This window comes from Vanellus vanellus (assembly GCF_965231255.1).
Source record: "Vanellus vanellus genome assembly, chromosome: 1".
Taxonomy (NCBI): domain Eukaryota; kingdom Metazoa; phylum Chordata; class Aves; order Charadriiformes; family Charadriidae; genus Vanellus; species Vanellus vanellus.
Genome location: NC_138905.1, coordinates 37227268 through 37247162, shown reverse-complemented (window position 1 = coordinate 37247162; position 19895 = coordinate 37227268). Strand labels below are relative to the sequence as shown.

The 19895-nt window shown below is 36.4% G+C and overlaps 1 protein-coding gene across 1 annotated transcript in view; it reads right to left on the bottom strand.

The window, feature by feature from the left end:
• Positions 1-6984: 6984 nt before the first annotated feature.
• The window catches only part of MON2 (MON2 homolog, regulator of endosome-to-Golgi trafficking), a 76783-nt gene continuing 63872 nt past the window's right edge, over positions 6985-19895 (bottom strand). Inside the window, exons 30-35 of the mRNA XM_082479319.1 lie at positions 14651-14711; positions 13242-13365; positions 12216-12423; positions 11316-11398; positions 9307-9449; positions 6985-8641 (exon numbers count right to left, since the gene is read on the bottom strand). Of these exons, the coding sequence (XP_082335445.1) occupies positions 8513-8641; positions 9307-9449; positions 11316-11398; positions 12216-12423; positions 13242-13365; positions 14651-14711 (748 nt within the window). The 3' untranslated portion in view covers positions 6985-8512. The remainder of the gene's footprint in view (positions 8642-9306; positions 9450-11315; positions 11399-12215; positions 12424-13241; positions 13366-14650; positions 14712-19895) is intronic.

Here is a 19895-nt window from a genome sequence, read left to right as displayed (position 1 = left end):
GCTATGACTACAGGAAAGTCATAGCATGTTGTCCCTTGCAGAGGCAGGATACAACAAATAAATACTTGAATAGGATCTCAACAAGGGGAAAAAAAAGCCAAGCCTCACAGTAGGCCCCTGCAAAAGACATGTAAAAAAACCAAAAAGCAAACAAAAAGACACAAAGAACATGCTGTTAGGGGAGCTCAGAAAACTATAGCACCATCAACACGTTGCAATGGCAGTCAGTTGCATGTACTGTGGCTGTCTGAGCCACTGATAGATTCATCTTCCCCATTTTTAGATGTCCAAAGTAAACTAAAAAAAAAAAAAAAAAAACCAAAAACAAAACCAACAAACCACAAAACACCAGATGCCTAAACCTAAATTAGTTGTCCTATGCTCCCGTAGCAAGAACTGGCACTTCCACATAGCAAGTTACATGACCTCTTTTAGGATGGAATGGATCTTCCTCTATGCCTGCCTATTTGTCTTCCCTGACTGCAAATGAAAGCCTGGCTAACTACCCACTATCTTGAGGTAGACTTCAAAATCTTAAGTTACCTAAATCTCAGAAGAGGAATACAGCTTGTGCCTCTCAAAACAAATACTCCATCCTGCCTCTCCTAAGTTTGATCACAGGAGGAATGATTTCTGCCAGAAGTGACTTGTTTTTAATAACGATTTAAAAAAGTAGGGAACTACGCTTTAAACCTTACTTTGCATCTGTATTTATCTCTCTTAAAATATTATTTTTATTACTTCGTTAACAATTATTTAAATGTTTGTTTGCAATTAGATATAGTCATTGCACTAAGACTGGCAGCCTTTTAAACTAGGGAATACATTTTACACAGTTAAAAATTCTATAGATTATTAGATGCTAAGTAGTTACATTTTATTTTTTCAGAAAATGGTTGAGTACATATTTTTTTCTTGATTATTTAACACTTCATCAGTTTGCATAGAGCTCTATTTGGATGCAAAGTAGAATAATAGGAAAAATGGCATTCAAAGTAATTCTTTCTTAGTTTGATCTGTTTTAAGTGTATTGGATATATCCATGAAATATATCTTGTTAACAAAGAGCATAGAACTGATCGTTTCTGGCTGGAACTGCCTTCAGCTTTTAGATACAGTAGATTTCACCTTCACAGATCTATCCTATGTATGGAAGGGGGAAAAAAAAAACACAAGTTTTTTCAATTCCTAGTCTGTTTCCAAATTTGAACTAGTTGTTTGAGCTGAGCTGGTTAAAGTGAAATTGAACTGCAAGACGCAGGTACTGCTATCAGACTGCGGTTTAGCACTTCAAAAACTTGCTTCCTGATTTTTACTCTATAAAGAGGAAGAAGTTTGTGCTACTCCATTCATCAGTTCAGTGCATTCCCTTTAAGACTTTGGCAACACATAACTGCTTAAAATTTTAAGAGATTGTAGTGCATACAGCTATAACAGGTTATTGATTTTGTATTTTGAGAGCAAATATTTAATTTAAAATCAGTCTTTTCTAAAATAAATGTTTATTTTTCCTCATTTGTTCTAGGGCAGTATTATGTGCAGACTCTGGGGCTCATTTTAGTGGTAAGGTAGTATCATATGCTACAACGCCAAGCCCTGAGGCATGAACAGATGTTCAGTAAGTAGATCTGCAAGTAATAGTTGTGACGTACTCCAGAAACCAGTTCTTTGTACACGTACATGCCAGCAGTACTATGCACATAATATTCCTTCCATGTTTTCTCATGAGAGAGGTTGATCAAAACCAGACTGCTCCCTGTGCTTTTTAAAGGTCCTCTGCTTGTGGCAATCCAGTTTTGGTTGCCATTTTTCTATGGAGCCTCCCAGTCCCTCCCCTCATGACCAGGCATTAGTCTGTGATGTGACAAAGGAAAGTGTGTCTTCTGGCATGAAAGCCAGAAACATAAGCAATTCCTTGGCAACTTTAATAGTTCCAAGTAAGAAACAGTTAACATTAAAAACAACAGACCAGACAATGTCAAGTTTTAAGTTTCCAACAGTCTCTCATCCTCACAAGCTTCTGCAGTCTTGAAGCTGTCAACTTCGGAAATATCACTGGTCATGGAGACTCATGCCAAGTCTAAGGCGGATATTCTGTACACAGAGAGCAGCAGTTATGATTCCAGTTTGAAGATCAGGGTCTTCAATAACAAAACTGCAAAGATGTCAAACAGATACCTGACTTGCAAAGGATTTTCCTTCCTATCTATTGGCAATCCTTTCTGAAAACAAAACAGGCCAAAAACCCTCAACAACATTAAACTGACAGCCAGCATGGGCTGAGACCTTCAAGTATGTTTCAACACTGCAGTATTTTTGATTGAAGAAAAATATGATAGCTGTACTTAACTCATCCTTTCTGTAAGAAACAAGCTTCAGTGAAGAGGATTACAGTGCTGACAATGATATTCTTAAAGAAGTTCTTAAGGTAGGCACCTGGACCACCAGTGGGAATAAATGTGTTAACATGGAGAGAAAAGGATATCATACTGATTTTAAAAATAAGCTTATCTGAGAACTCCTCTACGTGTAGATTATAAAGGAAATTCGAGCAATGAACACTCATCTCTTGCTAACCAAATGCTGCAGTTAGCATAGTAAACACAGGTATCTTATCCTTTTTAGCAAATCTGTTTCACAATCAAGACATAAATGCTTAAATAAGGAGCTCAGAAATAGAAGGATCAGTTTTTAGCATGTTATTGTCTAACTGATAGGACACAAGGACTACTACATTCTGAAACAGAAAAGTGGATGGTAACTAATGCATTGTAGTTTTATTTAATGCATTCTACAATGCACCACAAAACCTCTATTCTGCTGGTAATACCACTCAGTACTATTTTTATTCCAATAATTCCATCCTGTTTTAAGATATGCCTTAATTCTTTAAGACGTAAGATACATGGTTAGTTGAAATCTTTTAAAACAGTGTGAGCAGAGATCAGGTGTTTGATACATAATTGAAAAATTAAGATTTATTTAAATAAAGTTTTGACTGGATGCTTTAAGACAATTACACAATCATTGTACAGATTAAATGTTATGGATTATGCACAGAAATGTATCAGTTTAAAAAGTTGATATAAAATTTGATTTTTAATTGCTTAGATGATGTTAAGGCTTGTTTTATACTTGTATTATTAGAAACTGTTGCAGAACATGTTTTCTGATCCAGTTCTGATGGTGTTAATGACAGCTGTTTGCACTGACAGCCATTTTAACACTGGAGCAATTTTCTAAGGAAAACCATCAAAACTGTTTTGAAATTTAAATCTCCTATTCAAGAAAGCTGGCAAAATTAAATGGAAAAAGCTGACTGCTGCTTAACAGCAGCACTTACAGTTATGTTGATGAAATGCATCCTGGTTTTTGGGAGACCATTTCGCCAGTTGAGATGTTGAGTTATAATCCTGTTTTCTAGCATACTTGTAATACATCTGTCAATTTGCTACCAATTTAGCAAGCACACTCTCTTATCTTTACATTGTATTCAGAGAAGCTACATGTAGAATCCCAATCTGCACATTCTGACACTGATCAACTAATACTTTTTGGATCCTGTCTGCTGGGCTAGACTTTGTTTCCCTGGTTTGCTTATAAGTCATGTGAAACAACGTCCAAAGCCTTATTAAAATCAAGATTTAGCAACTAGTTCTTATCCCCATCCACAAGATCTGTCACTTTTTCACACAAAGAAATTAGACTGGGTTTATGTGACAGTCATAGCAAATACTTACCAGTTGTTATGGACGTCATGGATTTCTTGCTGATGCTAACAACAGATTTTACTTTTTACTTGTCAGAAAAAAAAAAAAGAACCAATGGTAGGCCAGTTGATCTATAATTTCCATCTTCTCCTCCATTTTGTCCTTAAAAAGTTAAAGCACTGGGTTTGCTTTTTCTCAGCCGTCTAGTACTTCTCTTGTTTTATGTTAGTTTTCAAATACGATCTTTAAAACGTTGAAGTCCCTCAGATTAGTTCTTTAAATACCAGGAAGAAATTTTACAGGCTTAGTCAATTTGACAACATGTAACTATTTTCTATTCTGTTTTCCTTTTGCTAGATAAGCTTTTTCAACCTTTGTCACTCATATCAATTACACAAACAATACACTGGCAGTTGAATTTTGACTTTTTGGATCAGTCATCACTATAACAAACCAAAAAATTCAGCACACACACTGCAAATCTGAACCAAACACACAATCACTTCATATGTCAACAGCCATCCTCTTTTAAGGAGTCAGCACTTTTGTTAGCACAAATCTTTTACTATTTATGTATTTATTCTCTGTCAGCTGACGGTTGTATCTCATCTACTTTCATCCCTATGTGTTAACGCTGTTCTTTGGTGGTATCTGAATTCCCACCATCTGCAGGCCTCCTCTCCTTGTGTTTGAAGTCAATGAAAATCCTTGTTTAACTGAATTGGTCTCTTATTACAGGTAGTCTCTGTCACCTGCACTGGGATATACTTTCAGTCATGACCTTTGCATCTCCATAGGACTGTCCTATTTGTCAGTTCCTCGCTTACCTTAGACTTGTCTTCTGTGACATCTTACCTATCGATTTTCTGAAGTCTGCCTTCTTGAAGTCCAGTGATTTTTATTTTTATGTTCTCCCTCCACCCTAAGAATCATGAATATTTAATTTCACTATCTTTCTTGCACAAGTTGTCTTAAACCATCAAATTTTTTTCCTTGCTGCTGATATAGTCATTTTTGATCCCAGCAACTGGTTCTTAGAAAGTGTAACATTGTCTGTCCTCAATTAGACAGCAGTCAGATACTTTGAAGATGACATAAGTCTGTACACCACAACTCAAGCTATAAACCAAGACTTACATTTGTTGAGTTCTTAAAATATGATGCAATCTTCATGTGAGGAAAGTATTCTGATCCAGGAAGCGTGCTTGGTGCACAAGTCCTACTGAAGCTCTCTGTTTGAGAAGCTCTTTCCTGAGACTTGAGATAAGCTAAATACTGCACTGACCTTACTACTAAATTTATTCATAACCTGCAGCCAGGAAAAACTGTCCATATCCTTTTAGCCTTGTCACAGAGAAAGTTATTTAGTAAGCTGCAGTGAGGTCTCAAACAGTTTACATCCCTACCTAAGCATTTTTACCTAAAGATGCTAGAGATGAAAATTCTGAATCTCACCTGCATGTGCAAACACTAATCATTAAGAGAGAATGTTTTTTTCGTACCAATCCAGGCTCATAATGAGCACCATACATTATCATAGAATATTTATCAATAAAACTGGAAGACAATCCTTAAAGCAACACAATCTCAGTTCAGTAAGCTAAAGGGGGAAGAAAAACGTTATTCACTGGTACCACACAAGTCACATTTTCATAGCTTGCTCCTTCACAACACTGTACACATACTATGCACAGGTACACAAATGGTAACATTTTGTGATACTCCCCTTACCTCTTGAAAAGGGACATGAAGAGCAATGACAGAATGAAAGATCAGGATAGATGGACAGAAAATACACATAGTACATTTTATTTTCTGAAATTTCTGCATCCCTGGAAACTAGGGGCATTTCTGCTAACAATAATTTAGAAGATGTTGGTAGAAGATGGCTGCCCACATAGGAAATGAGTAGCAAGCTGCAATTTTGAGGTAAACAACTTGCAGAGACACAGAACTGAGCCATACAGAAACCAAAGAGGAAAAAACATGCTTCCCCCCCCCGAACGTGTACTGAATTTCTGTAGAATACATTGATTAGTACTTGTGTTTGCCATGTGCTGAGACACATGTAATGAAAAGCATTAACCTCACTCAAAATATCTTGCCTGAAGAGTTCAAGGCCATCTATAAGAAGGTTTGCCGTTTGGCAAGAAGAAATGACTCAAGCTGGGTAAAAAAAAAAAAAAAAAAAAAAAACATCTGCAGAATATGATGATGAACTACTTTCACAGACATACTCCTACTTACTCTTGTAAATAACTAACAGTGACCATGTATTTCATGTGGCTAAATGTCCAGTAACATTCCACAGTTCACCAATAAAACAGGTAGGGAAGCAGGCACATGTACAAGGGAACAAAACAGATGTCTGGTTATATAAGCATCTCTGATGATAAGCGAATAACTACTGCAGGTTACTTCTAAGAAGAAGACTTTTTATAAGAAGTTCCTAGCTTGAGGCATCTGTTCCTTCTTCTTAATCAGTTACTATGTAATCTTAAATCCTTGTGTACATTAAGGCAATGGTCATGGCATTGAGACATACAAGTTTTCCCAAGTAATCCAAAAATCTTGATATGAACCTTGTAATAATCTGTAAGACTGTCACATTTTCTCTTTGGATTCCCAATCCATGTCCTTTTTAAAGTTGGGGAGATGAAGAAAAAAAAATAAAGACTGTGGTTACATTCAATAAGCAATTAAAGCTTATCTTCTAACTTCCAGCTGAGATATTTCTATACAGTCAGCTGTACACCTTTTCTAGCTGATTTCAGTGACACAATGCAGACCCCAATCCTGAAAACATCCACGTGTTTTACCTCTCATGACGAAGCAGCCCTACAGACTTGAAAAGAACTTGGGCATAGATTTAGTTCAATTAAATTTCCTCAGAAACAAGATTTACCTTCCTAGAAACATGTACAAATGTGAAATTTAAATACTCAAAAATGCTGTTTGCGTGAAAGAAGCCCTAAGAATATTTAGCAAAAAGTACAAATAGAAAAAAGAAACTGATACTTCAAGTAGGAAGAAACATTTGAGTACTGGACAGGAAGGCACAGTAAAAGGAATAATTCTTATTCACAGACAAAATTAGGCAACAAAAAAGTCTTTTCTAAACCAAGTAGCTTCGGTTTTAGTTCTCAAACCATTTATACAAAATACAAGAAAGCAGTTTGAATATGGTCAATGTCAGCTTGCATGTCCAAAACATGCCTCAAATAGCACAGATATTATTCACTTTGTAATTAAGAGGAAAGGAAAATTAGCTCATTGGTAGTTTATTTCAAAACCTTTTGAAGACTGATGTCCAGAGGTTGTAAAGTATTCTCAGCTCCAAAGTCAGGAAAGACTTATACACCCCCTTTTTAAAACACAGATAAAGCTGAAGATTTGCTTCATTGGACAGAATGCATCTGTGTTATCACTGAAAAACCAATTAGAGACTCATTACAAACAAACTCACCCAGTTTGGTCTGCACACCTCTTTCCAGAAATTCTGGTTAAGATAATATATTCTAAACCAAATTAATACCCTTCTTTCCTGACCTACACTTTGTTTCTTTAATGACCTCATAGACCTTGACTTATCTTCTGCTAATTAGGAGAGCAGTTGCCAGGTTCTCACTTTCAGAGTACAGATAATGTATTGCATTATACTGGAACGACTCCTCCAAAGAAGCTATTTTGACATAAATTCTACTAATGGGAAGCAATTGTTTCCTTAATGTAAACTGTTTGTTCTTGAAAAACTATCCACACTCGATGATTAAGTTCCACGCAACTTTGGTCACAGAAATGTGCGAGATCTTGAAGCCTATTTAATATTTACTGTACTTTGAAATAGAAAGCTTTCAAAAAGGACCATAAACTGGAGCGTTGTGAGATCAAGCTGTTCAAAGCTGTGCTTGTATAGCATCATTTATGCAGGGTATTTCTAACCCTGTCCAGTTCATCACACCTTCAGCTTGAAGCTCCTACAACTTCTCCATCTAGTCATGTTTACCAATCAATGTCCCTTTAGCCAGGAAAGTGTAAAGCAAACAGATATAATACCATTTCTTATGCATGATAATCTCTTTTAATGTCTACAAAAGACTTTAAGGAACAAAAACCTAAAGGTAGCTCTGAAATCCATAAAAAGGCACCTGTCTTTTTTTTTTTTTTTTTTTTTTTTTTTTTACATTTGGCCTTTGTGCTTTCACATCACAGGTTAAAATATGTGAATACAGGTGAAACATTACTGAAATCATAATTAATGATTTAATAAGAGTTTAAGTGCTAAGTCACAAACTTTAAAAACAATACTTAAAAGTGTTTTGCTTCAATTGTATATTATGTGAAAGTGAAACAAATTCACATTTAGTTAGTGACAGATTTTACTGCACTTCTAAATGAGTAACTATCTTCAAAAATACAAATCTTATGGGTTTATATCAGACAGTTTATAATTAAAAGATTAGAACAACTTGTTTGGGTTGAAAAGACAGTACAAAACAAAGCACTTAAAATTACTGAACAAAATATTACAGCCAATATTTCAGGTATTTGAAATCACCTTTCTTGAGTCACGATTCAAAGACTGCGATACCTGCCAAGAAGGTCTAAAAAGGCTAACAACCCTCAAATATGGTTTGTTTTTTTTTTTTTTTAAAGCAAGGCTGCAACTACAAAAATGGATAGAGTAGAATAAACATCTTGAAACAAATATATTATGAAGTGAGGTATGGTAGTGTTGAAGTGCTACAGTGGATTTCTGCATATTCAAACTTATTTCAGGTCAACTGCTTTGAAGTTTGAGATCACCAGACTACTAACTGCTCGCTGCAAGCTTTTGTCATATGACTCTTTCTTAGATGTCCAATGGCCACAGAGAAGATACATTCAATTAAGCAAAAACTAACAACATGATCAGATATGAGTGAGCATATCTGGCAATTTAGAAGGCAAACTGTAAGTAAAAATGCAAGCATACAACTTATTCATAATAAATACATTTTCAAGCATTTAACATTATCAATATTTTAAAAAGAATTTAAATAATAAATGCAACTATTTTATACAGAACTGTACCATTTATTATACACACAAGTATATCAGTTCCCTTTGTTTACAAAGGCTGGTTACAGATATATGGAATGTTACAGTACCATCTTGCATAAAATTTTAGTACAATTCGTACTTCAAAAAAAGGGTGCAAAACACCAGCCTAATAAATCTGACTGAATTGAAATATTTTTTAATTACATCATTAACACATACACAACAAGCTGTACATAAGCCCACTTTTCAATCACCACTTCAAGATACTGTAGCAAGTACATTAGATTATAAATGATTCCAACTATTCAGTTAAATTTATTAAAGGTTTGCACTGCTACTCGCTCTGGAACCTTTGACATATAGCCTGTATTCATGAATTACTGAGCTCTTGTTAGTACAGTTAAAAGGCAGTCAGCACTGGTTGCCAAAGTACTAGTCACAAGAGATTTCCTCAGAGAAACTTTACCCAGGAACAAACATTTTTGGATACTTTTTTTCCTTCAAAAATAATAATAAAAAAAGTTGTATGGGGTCAAGACTCTCCATTCTGTACCTTGGATGCTGGTGGATGCATGAAGTCCTTAAAGGGAACCAGTGCCTCTTTCAGAGCAGAGCACACTTCCGAGGATGAGCAGGTGATACATTCTACTAAAGTCGGGTACAAGGCAATAACTTGTGCCCATGTGTTAGCATCAACTGCAATGAAGAAAAGAACAGACTGAATCAGTTACTACTGTCCAAATTCTCACAACAGATTTTTTCAATACCTGTATAAGTAAGGACACATTCAGGTGCCTAAACATAGGTACCTAGTGCTAAACACACACTATGACATCTGTACAGGGCTCTCAGATATGATGTAGGATTTTTGCAGGAGTGCCATACTCTTTTTTTGCAGCAGCAGCTGGAAGCCAGATGGGATATCCATAAAATAGTGCTACACACCTGTGTTTTTACATACGAGTTATTCACTGTGTTTTCTGGATGAAGAACTGACAAGTTGAAGATACTACTTTTATTAAATCCGTAACACGCATACATCTTCTGCCTGCTTTTCTCAGCTATTGACAGAAAATTAAATTGGATGCACTCTTCACTTTTGGAAATTTGTCAGCAGCAAGGCCTCCTCTTAATTTCAAATTATTCCAGATTACAAGAGCTACAGAAAGCAGAGGGGGAAACACTGGACCAAGACAAAAAAAATTCCATGGTAAAGTTTGTTAGTCAAACAAGTGAAATTAAAAATTGTAGCATGAATCTTATTTATTATGTCATTTCCTTGCTTATATCTGTTTCAGCTCTGGTTTCAAAAGAGAAGTTTCTGGTTTCTTAAAGAAATAAAATTATTAAAAGCCAGAAGAAGTGCAAGTAAAGTGATTCTGTAATTTGTCCAGTGGATCTCTTCATAAGAAAGTATGCAGGAGGTTTGGCAATCACAGCCATACACGGACCAGGTGAAGAATTTCTCTCATTGCATGAAGAAGGACATGGGGAACAGTCCAGCTGAGTTGGCTCCTCTACCGGAGGAGCGAAAGGCCCACCAAAGTAGCACTTCAGTTGCATTCAGTGCTCGCCAAAAGGCCTGATGCATCCTGGCATAGTTCTGTCCTCTGCCTTTTGCCATCAGCCTTGGAAACCACATTATCATAAATCTGGCTGCTCAGTGATGCTGCAAGTGAGGCAATGCCTCTTTCAGGAAGCCCACCTGCCTGTGTTTTTCTGGACAGGCTAGTTTGTTCATTTGTTTCAGGACTGAAGAGGTTTTTTCTGTTCCTCATAATACCTCTACCTCCCTGCTTTTGTTAAGTGTTACATGTGCCATTCTGTCAGAGTTGCAGAGTCCAATAGAGCTGGTTTAACTAAGCCTCCTAAGTTTTCTGGTGAGAACTCTCTATGGATACAGTAGATGCAGCTCACAGGAGGAACAGGACACACAATTATAAATGAATTTGTGGTCTTCAATTTAATTCAGCCCTTTAAACACATCTGTCAACCATTTACTTGGGCATCAATGAGCTACGACATCTTTCTGAATACAGGGGGACAGGAGGTACTAGAGCACAAAGGGAAGGAGAGCAAGACCCCAAGTTTAAGTATCTAACAGCTTGCCCACGCGTTTAATTTGTACACCCCTTTAATAGCTGAGTGCATCTACATGAACATGATCCATAGCGACCTATAAACGCATCATGAGAAGACAAAGGATCTAGCAAGACTACATATGTTTAGGAATTCTATTAACATTTGATGGTAGGTTTTTTGTTTGTTTGTTTTTAGAAGACACCAAGCTCTATCTAATAAAAGACGCCATAAATTGAAGTTTTCTATTTTATTAAACGTATCTTAGTACCTTATGCTTCTAGGTACACTGGAAAAAATTTTGCAGGGTTTTTTTGGTCTACCTGCCACCTACACACATACAGAATCACAAAATCCTGAATCTTACAGATTACACTTTTCTTTTACATTTGTGTGAAAATTACTACAGGAAAGAATAAGTATCTCTTTGTGGCAGATATAATGTTATCTTGTTTAGAACCATGTTGTTTAACAATAACTTACCATTTTCAGGTTGAGTTTTTTTAAGTGAATCTATGAGAGTACTGACAGCTTTTAAAACAAATATGATTTCTGTTACTTGTTGCCTACAAAAGAAAAATGCAGTCAGTCAGCTACTCATTTTTGTCTCAAGAACATGTTTTCTTTGAAACTTACACAACGTTAAAAAAAACAAACATAATGGAAACAGCTGTAATGAAACCTACCAAAAAAAGGATATTTAGAGATTAAGGTTATCATTTGTCTTTAACTTTCCCATCATCACTGCTGTTGTCTCAGTTCGGATAGCTTTAAATTTGATACTGGGAACAGTAACAGCATACACAGCTCAATCTGAAAATACTCATATATGTGATCAACTGTGACATGAAAATAATCAATTTCATCGTTCATGATCAAAGCCTTCAAAAGTCAAGTGACATTTAAATAAGGTCCCATTTTAAAGAATTTCCCGGTACTTTGGTCAAATTTTCTGTTTCAGGAACAGTTACTTCAGTGCTGATTCACAATGTTGCTATTTGGATATTTTATCTTATTTTTGGGGAGACTCTCCACCTCTCAACTTAGAAACTATACACAGCTCTACCGGGAATAAAGGGAAATTAGAATTCAGAAATACTGTGTTACAGATATCAGAAACATTGTTTCAGTAACTAAAAATGTTAGTTACTACGTCACATTCCTATTGTCTATGTAACAGCACTGAATACGACCATTAATATTTAAAGCTTTTTCAACAAAAACATTTTCTTTGAAATGTCTTCCCCACAAACATTTCCCTGGCTTTAAATTTCCTCCTTCCACGCAAAATCTTTTTTTAATGACTGAATGATATTTGGAATGCAACCTTTTTATCATAAAAACCTGGTAATACCTCTCATTTCCTAAAGACAGCGTACATACCGTGGAAGAGGACATTTGCCACTCAATCGCTCATCTTCTATGTAGCGATGCAATACATCCTGTGACCTTTTCAAGAGCACAGAAAGTGCCATTCTAGAGATGTAGCCTTCCTGAGGAGTTGTGACTTTATTACTGAATGAAAACTGGAGCAGTGTTTCAAAACACACCTTAGAAAACTCCTCTCTCATTCGAATATCTATTTCGGCTTCTGTCAAAGTAAAAATGTCGTATTTAATTGTGCAGCATGCATGCCAATACACCAAATGTTGCATTTCAATCAGTTTATTATATTCTGCAAAAAGGTTATCACCCCTCTAGTGTTAAATAAGATTAACAGTAATATGAACAAATATTAAGAATACATTTTAAGAAAAAGTGACTCTGCAATAATCACAATAGTCCCAAAAATAAGAGAAAACATGCAACACATCCAGTAATGTGTTACCTACTTGCCATTGCTTTAATAATAAAATATATTAAAACAATTAAAAACCCACAGCAATGCCAGTTCTACATCATAAGTACTAATATTTGGTACTATACAATCCAAATATTTTTCTCTGTAATGGCTTATGTGCATTTTTTTAATCTTTCCCAAAAAACCTGTAAATGTTTTTTTCTTAAAGGCAGAAAAGGTTAGGTACACCTTATAGTTATGCTAAAGTAATTTAGTTTTTAAGAACAGAATATTATGTCTGTTTTACAATTGTCTGAAAACATTGTTAGAACTATTTCAGCTGGCACAATGCAAAACAAACTATGAAGAAAGTATAAAGTAATACAAGTACAATATTATATATGATACTGACCAACAAGTAAGGAAATAATTTTTAAAAATTTGCAAGGAATGCTAAACAACTTCCATAAAATAGAATATATTTTATAAAAACAAGCTGGATATCAAACAGTCTATACTGAATACTTGCCATGGAACGTCAAGTCTTTATCAGAGTAAGTACTCTCAACATTTTCATTAATTTCTAGTAGATTTAATCACTGTATCTTTTTGCAATTCAGGTACCATACCTGTAAAGGAGGATGACTGAGAATGTATTGAGCCTTTATTGAGCATAGTCATTATTTGACCAACAAATTCCTTAGGAATAAAATTAGCATATGGCAGTATCTCTGTGCTGATAAGCTGCACCACCTAAAACAAATTACATGTGTTTATATTGGTTTTCTGAATATTAAAGTTGGAATTCTAGTATGAAGAAGACGGAAACATTAAACAAGAGACATGCCTAACAAAACTTCACAAAATCTTCCCATGCTAGCTTTTAAAATTTGCGGATATGTCCTAAAATTGTGGTCTTGCATTTAACATTAAACTTGCAATATTAAACCCCCCCATAACTTTTGTCAGAGTTCCTGAAGCAGTTAGCACTCAGATTTCCACTGACATTCGAAGTACATTCTTCAAATCGAATTTATGGTTTTGAAAAGAGAAGATCTAACATTAGGAATCTCCCTCTCCCTCCACCCGATTCAATTTCCTCGCTATGACATTAACACATATATCACATGCTTATAATGTGACATCTGCAAAGCAGAACAAGTGAGTTAATTATCTAAACAAGCTTAAGGCAATGCACTTTAACCAAAATGCCTTCTATCTGTGGTCTTGATGCTCCCATTCAGGAACAAAGTGGGTTTAGATCTCCATAAATCAATGCATTAGATCTCAGAGTTCTGCTCACTGCAGACAGAACCGCTCCCGCTTTTCATCCAGAAATCTGGAGAGATGACAAGCGACCAAACCCACAGATATTGCCACGTCTGCTCTGCAACTCGTTTTCCTTTGTACCCCTTACCCCTGGTCTGCCACATCTCTGTCCTAGAGTGAAAGGGGATCAGTCCCTCTTCACTCCAAGTATCTTCTCTTCGTTTTCTTTGGCCTTACCCAACAAAACAGGATCTCTTTTACAATTACAGCAGTCTCTGTACTGCACAAACAAGACTTCATTTCTTCATTTATGCACAAGCTTTTCAGTATTGAGAACACACCTGGAGGGCAGCAATGTCATTGCTGATTGAATGCGCCCCCCTCAACACAGAAAGCACTCACTTTAGGTTTAATTGTCAGCTTCCTCCATGTTTATAATTACCTGTGTAATTGCTTGGCAATAACACAGTAAGAAAGAATCAGATACTCGGTTAGAGGCAGGAACACATTCTGGTTTAGCCACTCTACACTGTTTTGAACTCGAGTGGACAAGAAGTATTTTTGGCATGCCGCTTCCTACTTTTTGCATAACTGAAGCAGCTGAATTCTGAGCCTATGAATTTCCTGTCTTGTTTACAGAAAAGGAAAACAATGTCACAGAAAAAATAATGAACAGGTAACTTATCAAAAATTATTTCAGAAGCAAATTCAATCTGTGAATGTCACTATCTCGTTATGTTCATCAGTATACTCGTTATAGTCTCCTTACCTCAACATCAATACTCTCATTCTTCTGAAATTCTTGAATTGAGAGATTATCAGGAGGTGTACTAAAAATAAACATACTATGTTATACTTCTAAATGCACAACGTGTAAGGAGATAGGTGTGGGAAAATGCATTACATTTAAAGTTATTACATGCATCAAGTTGGTACTATTATATGGTAATCATTAATATTTTAGAATAAAATCTTGTGAATAATGATGATAAAAATGGTTCAAAGGAAAAAAGTAGTAAAACACTGAAATTGAAGAGTTACAACTGATGGACCTGATTAAGGACTTGCATCACCAACACCATTTTTCATATGCATCTCAAAGTAATCTCTCTTGTCTTATATATGCAAAAGTCACAATATCTGTTTAGATGAGTCTGTGAAGGTATCATCAGGGGATCACAGTCTATTACAGTTTACTTTTTCTCTCACTTTGCATGAGACTTTTGATTTTCAGCAGTACATCTGCAAGAACTTAATTTTAATTTTACATTTTCTTCTGCATTAATGAAACACACTTTTCATTAATGGGATATTACTTTGTCTTTTTCCTTGATAACTGAAATGATATATTTGTTCTCATTCTTAATAAGCTTTATGATGAGACAAACCCATTTTTCAAACAATAATGTTGAAGAAATCCAGAACTTTCTGCAGTTCTTCCATTGTATATAAAAATTTATTTACAGATGAAATGCCCAGAAGTGATTCAATCATGAAAATTACCTAATACTTTACAAGATCCTACCTTACCTGCTTCTAAATTCAGAAATCTTGTATCATTTGATAGGAAATTTTATGCCAACCATCAGTGATGCAGTTTTCTCTGGTGAATTTCTATCTCATTTATTGAGTCCTTCTTTGTACTTACTGGGCTCTCCATTCAGTGAACTCAAATTCCTTTCCTTTGCTGGACTATGTTTCTGCTGAGTTATTGGGCCAAGTTCCTCAGCAGGACAGAAAGAACAAAGGCTTCCTACTTAGGCAGCAAATCAACTTCGTCATCTGATGTGCCTACATCAGCGTTTCAGTTTGGATCAGACATGGGCTTTTCAAGTTAAACTTTTAGACATCCCCTTTCATAAACCTTGGTTGATGTCTTGTCTTAGAGTGCATAGAAGTGGTCATTTTCAATGAAACTCAACTAAAAAAAAATGTACTCCAAGCTCTTGTAGATGCTTGCATGACAAGAAGCCAGACTAGAGCTACTCTGAAATAAAACACCTAAAGTGAGCGCTCTGCAGGTGATGGGTCCTCATCATGAACTGTTTTGCTTTACGGATCTGCTTCTACTGCACTTGGGGGGGGGGGGAATAAATCAAAGAAGGTGCTTCACACCTGCTGAAGTACCTTGCTTATAATCCCATAATCACAGGATTGCCTGCTAAAACCTACACAGATTCAACATACCGTTAGCAAAACTACTGGAAGAAAATCGATTATGATCCAGTGACAACCTATGGCACAAGAACTTTCTGAGCTATGTAAACTGGGAGGCTAAAGGCGCACATCATGAAAATATCGCTATGTGGTCACCTTTCACTCTTCCTTAGGTATCCCACTGATCCAACAGAAACAGCACATAGGTCTAGATACGCATCTGTTCTGACCTAGTTATGCCGTTCTCATTTTTCTGACATAGAGCAGAAAGTCAGAATCTTCATACTTATGTCTCTCTGGAATTTAAAGACAGTTGCAAAACCCACTGGATTGCAGGTTCAGTTTCTCCATAGTGTCTTGATTTGCACTGAAAGTAGTATGTTAGTGGAGCTAACGGAATAACCAGTAGCATTAGCAAAAATCAGAGACAAGGCACTATATAAGGTCAATATAATTTCATATCTTAATTATCTCCTTTTCCCATAATTTTACTTTTTGTTTTGTTAAAGTAAATATATAACATCTTCAAGCTGAGGAATAGTTTGGAAATTTGACCACTTGAAAGGAATGGTTAGAAATAATGGCATTAAGATTGCCTGTTGTACTTCAACTTGCTGCTATTGTGTATGGTTGTGTGTTACGATGCATCTTTAATTAGATGATGGGTTGTTTTTTTTTCTTTCTCCAGAAAAACCATCTGATTAAGTACACAGGATGGTCAATACTGAGAAGGAAGGAAAATGATAGGGTCAATCTGCCACAACATTCCCTGCCTAATTTATGGCAGAACAGGCAGATGCAGGGAAAAGAGAGCTCTGGACTGAACAAAGAACCAAGCTGTTCTGTAAGCAGAGGAATCAGTGCAGCGTTGTAGTGACAAGCAGACTGGCATCCTTTGGCTTATTTCCAAACTCCCTCCCCAGCCCCCTGCTTTTCTTCCACCCCATGTCCCTCCCCAGGAAACGTCAGACATGTGGTGGGTAGTTCAGAGCTCAGCACGTGCTCACTGGCAAGGCAGCTGCCAAATATACGATTGTGGACCTATGCCAGCCTTGTCCTCATAAGGGTACTCGTCTGGGCCTGTCTCCTCCATCCCACGGCCAATTTTAATGAAAGGTTTAAGAACTTTGGAGGCTTCTAAATCTCATTTAAATCCAGTTAGTTTAATTAACAAGTTTGGGTCCGTTCCACCCCCCTCAGTGTTCCTATATGATGCTGACCAAGTAAAAAAAGATTTTCCAAGACAGGCTTTTTGCCCCATCTTCTGGGTGCTTAGCATGAGACAACTGAAGTTCAGTCTGCACACCTACAGCTGATCTTCAGTTTTGACAATCATGACAGTATATAGCAATGTTCCTGCTTGAAAAATAAGTTTATCTCCCTTCCTCAAAGGGACTTCATGTAGATAACTTCACCACTGTCTGTGAAACACTCAAGTGTTACATGTATGACTAGAAAAAAACCAAAGAAGAGAATATGAAATACTGTATTTATTACTAGTTTGTGTGTTAGGCAGTCAGGAGTTTGGAGTTATATGTTGAAAGCAAAGAATAAAATTAAATATTAAGCAGCTGTTCAGTCAGTACCTTTTGTAACACATAAAGAACCTTTAAATAGTAATGTAACCTATATGATGAATACAAATGCAGGTTGTGTTGAAATACATGAGCTTCCATTCTGATACTTCCTAATTTATGACCAACTGACTTTCTGAGCTGAGCTTTACTTTAAAGAGGTGTTAAGACCTTTCTGTCCAGTCACCCATATCTGATCTGCCATATATGCTACACACCATGGTACATACTTGTTCATGTAGCAAATTACTCCCCGGTAAATACATTTTTTTGTAAGTCAGGTGTCTTTATGAAACATCTATCTAGGGACCAAAAGCTTTGCTGGCCTGATGCAATACAGCCAAACTGTACTGGTAGGGCCAAGAGCCAGGGAAGACCAGAGGCAGGGCGACGCAGACTTGCTATGTGCAGGCTTTCCTTAGGCACAGGGCTCCCCAGCCGCTGCCCACTGTCTGGGGAGGGCTTTACAGCCTAACAACAAAGAGGTAACAGCCAACCAGAGCCCCGCTGAGCACAGCAGCACTCTGCTCTGAAGCATATTTTTGGAGAGTATTGATTTAATTCCCTCATGTGAGCACAGACTTCTACTCTAGTAAATTATATATAGACACAGTTTGTTGAATTTTGGTTTATATAATGGCTTGACATGCTTCCATGAAAGCTTCTGGGAAAGAAGAATGATATGAAATAATAAACAGACCAGCCTCTTACTAGAAGACAATTTTGTGTAAATTAAGTTACATGAAATGTATTAATTTTTAAATGTCATTTTGAGTTATAATAATCATCAAGATTATTGAGTCTTCTCAGCTGTAGCTTGCTTTTTTAAAAAAAAAAAAAAAAAAGCTGAAACTTATTGCTTGGCAGTTGTTAATTGTCTGACAGTCACACTTTCCTTTTTCATTTACCTGGGTTCTTTTGGCTATATTTGAAATTTCTTGATGTACAAAGCCGCGGAGACCATTTCTGCTGTGCTTTGTACTTTTTAAACATCAGTGAGTATCTGCTCTCATTCAGCCCCACAGCTGGCTTGAAATCCTGTTCCTGCCCAAAAGACAGAGGCAAGACTATGCAGAGGAGATTCACAGAGCTTTTAATTTAAGGGTTCTAACCACAGTGACCTCTTGCCTAACCAATGCCAACTCAGGCTACCTATACATGCAGTTTCTACGACCACAGCGATTAGAAGAATGATAAGTTAGACTAGAAAAATATTTAAAATGTTGATTAAAAAAATTCAGAACGTTAGTGAAATAGAAAGAGTTTTATCTTTTTACTCTATCCTCAGCCAGGCAGAGACTTGGAAAATGTGCATACAAAAATGAAACAATATGCACTGGGATATTATAATGAACAAAGCTAAAGGGAAAGCCTAGCCAAATCTGTTGTGCAGGGTTGCTTAGGAGGACTGACTGCAATAAGACATTAGCAAGTTTTACAGAGATGCAGATGTTTCATATTTAGAACCATCCCAGCAGTGCTAAGTAAGCTTCGAAGAATAAAGGTTTGAAGAGCAGGTACAAAAGGAAGATATTTACCTAGCTTTGCATGAAGCCTGGACAGATAACAGCACAGAACATGTAGAACATTAAATAGCGGAAGTTGTGGAGTATGAAAAGGTATACAGGAGTGAAGGAAGAAAAGCAGGTTTCTTTGTGACAAAACATTTCCATTTCCTTGAAGCAGAGAGCTTAGGAAAAATCACAGAATACTGGCATAAGAAAGTCAATTTTCAGTTCTAACCTTATTCAAGTCTAACTGAATATATCTAACTGTATTCCTGTCACAAGGGATGACATGTTGGGTAACGGTAAAAATCCAGATAATGCAGTAATGTTGTTACTCTGTCTCACCGATAGCCTCTTGGGTTGTCTCTAAATTGCATTTTCCAAATTCTTTGCGCTCCAGAGCCTTTTCAATCCATGCTGGTCTTCAACAGTGCAGCCAGATTTGTACACTTCTGCACCTGACTTAATAAACCCCCTGTCCTGTGTGGCATATTTGCAAGTTGGAAAGCCACCAGGGATGACTGACTGACTCACAGTCGCAGTAAGCCACAGCTACAGTCAGCAGGATCGCTAAAACCAAGTCAAGTTTACAAGTCACTAATCTAACAAAGAGCACAGGGTGCCCTCATCTTCTCATCTGTGGCTTGGTTAATTGATTTTGGTAATATGGACAAAAATCCAAGTACTACCAAAAGTTTTAAAAAACACCACTCATTGTTAATATAAATAAATAACGGAACACACTGAAAAACAGTTTGTATACCACCTAGCTGGC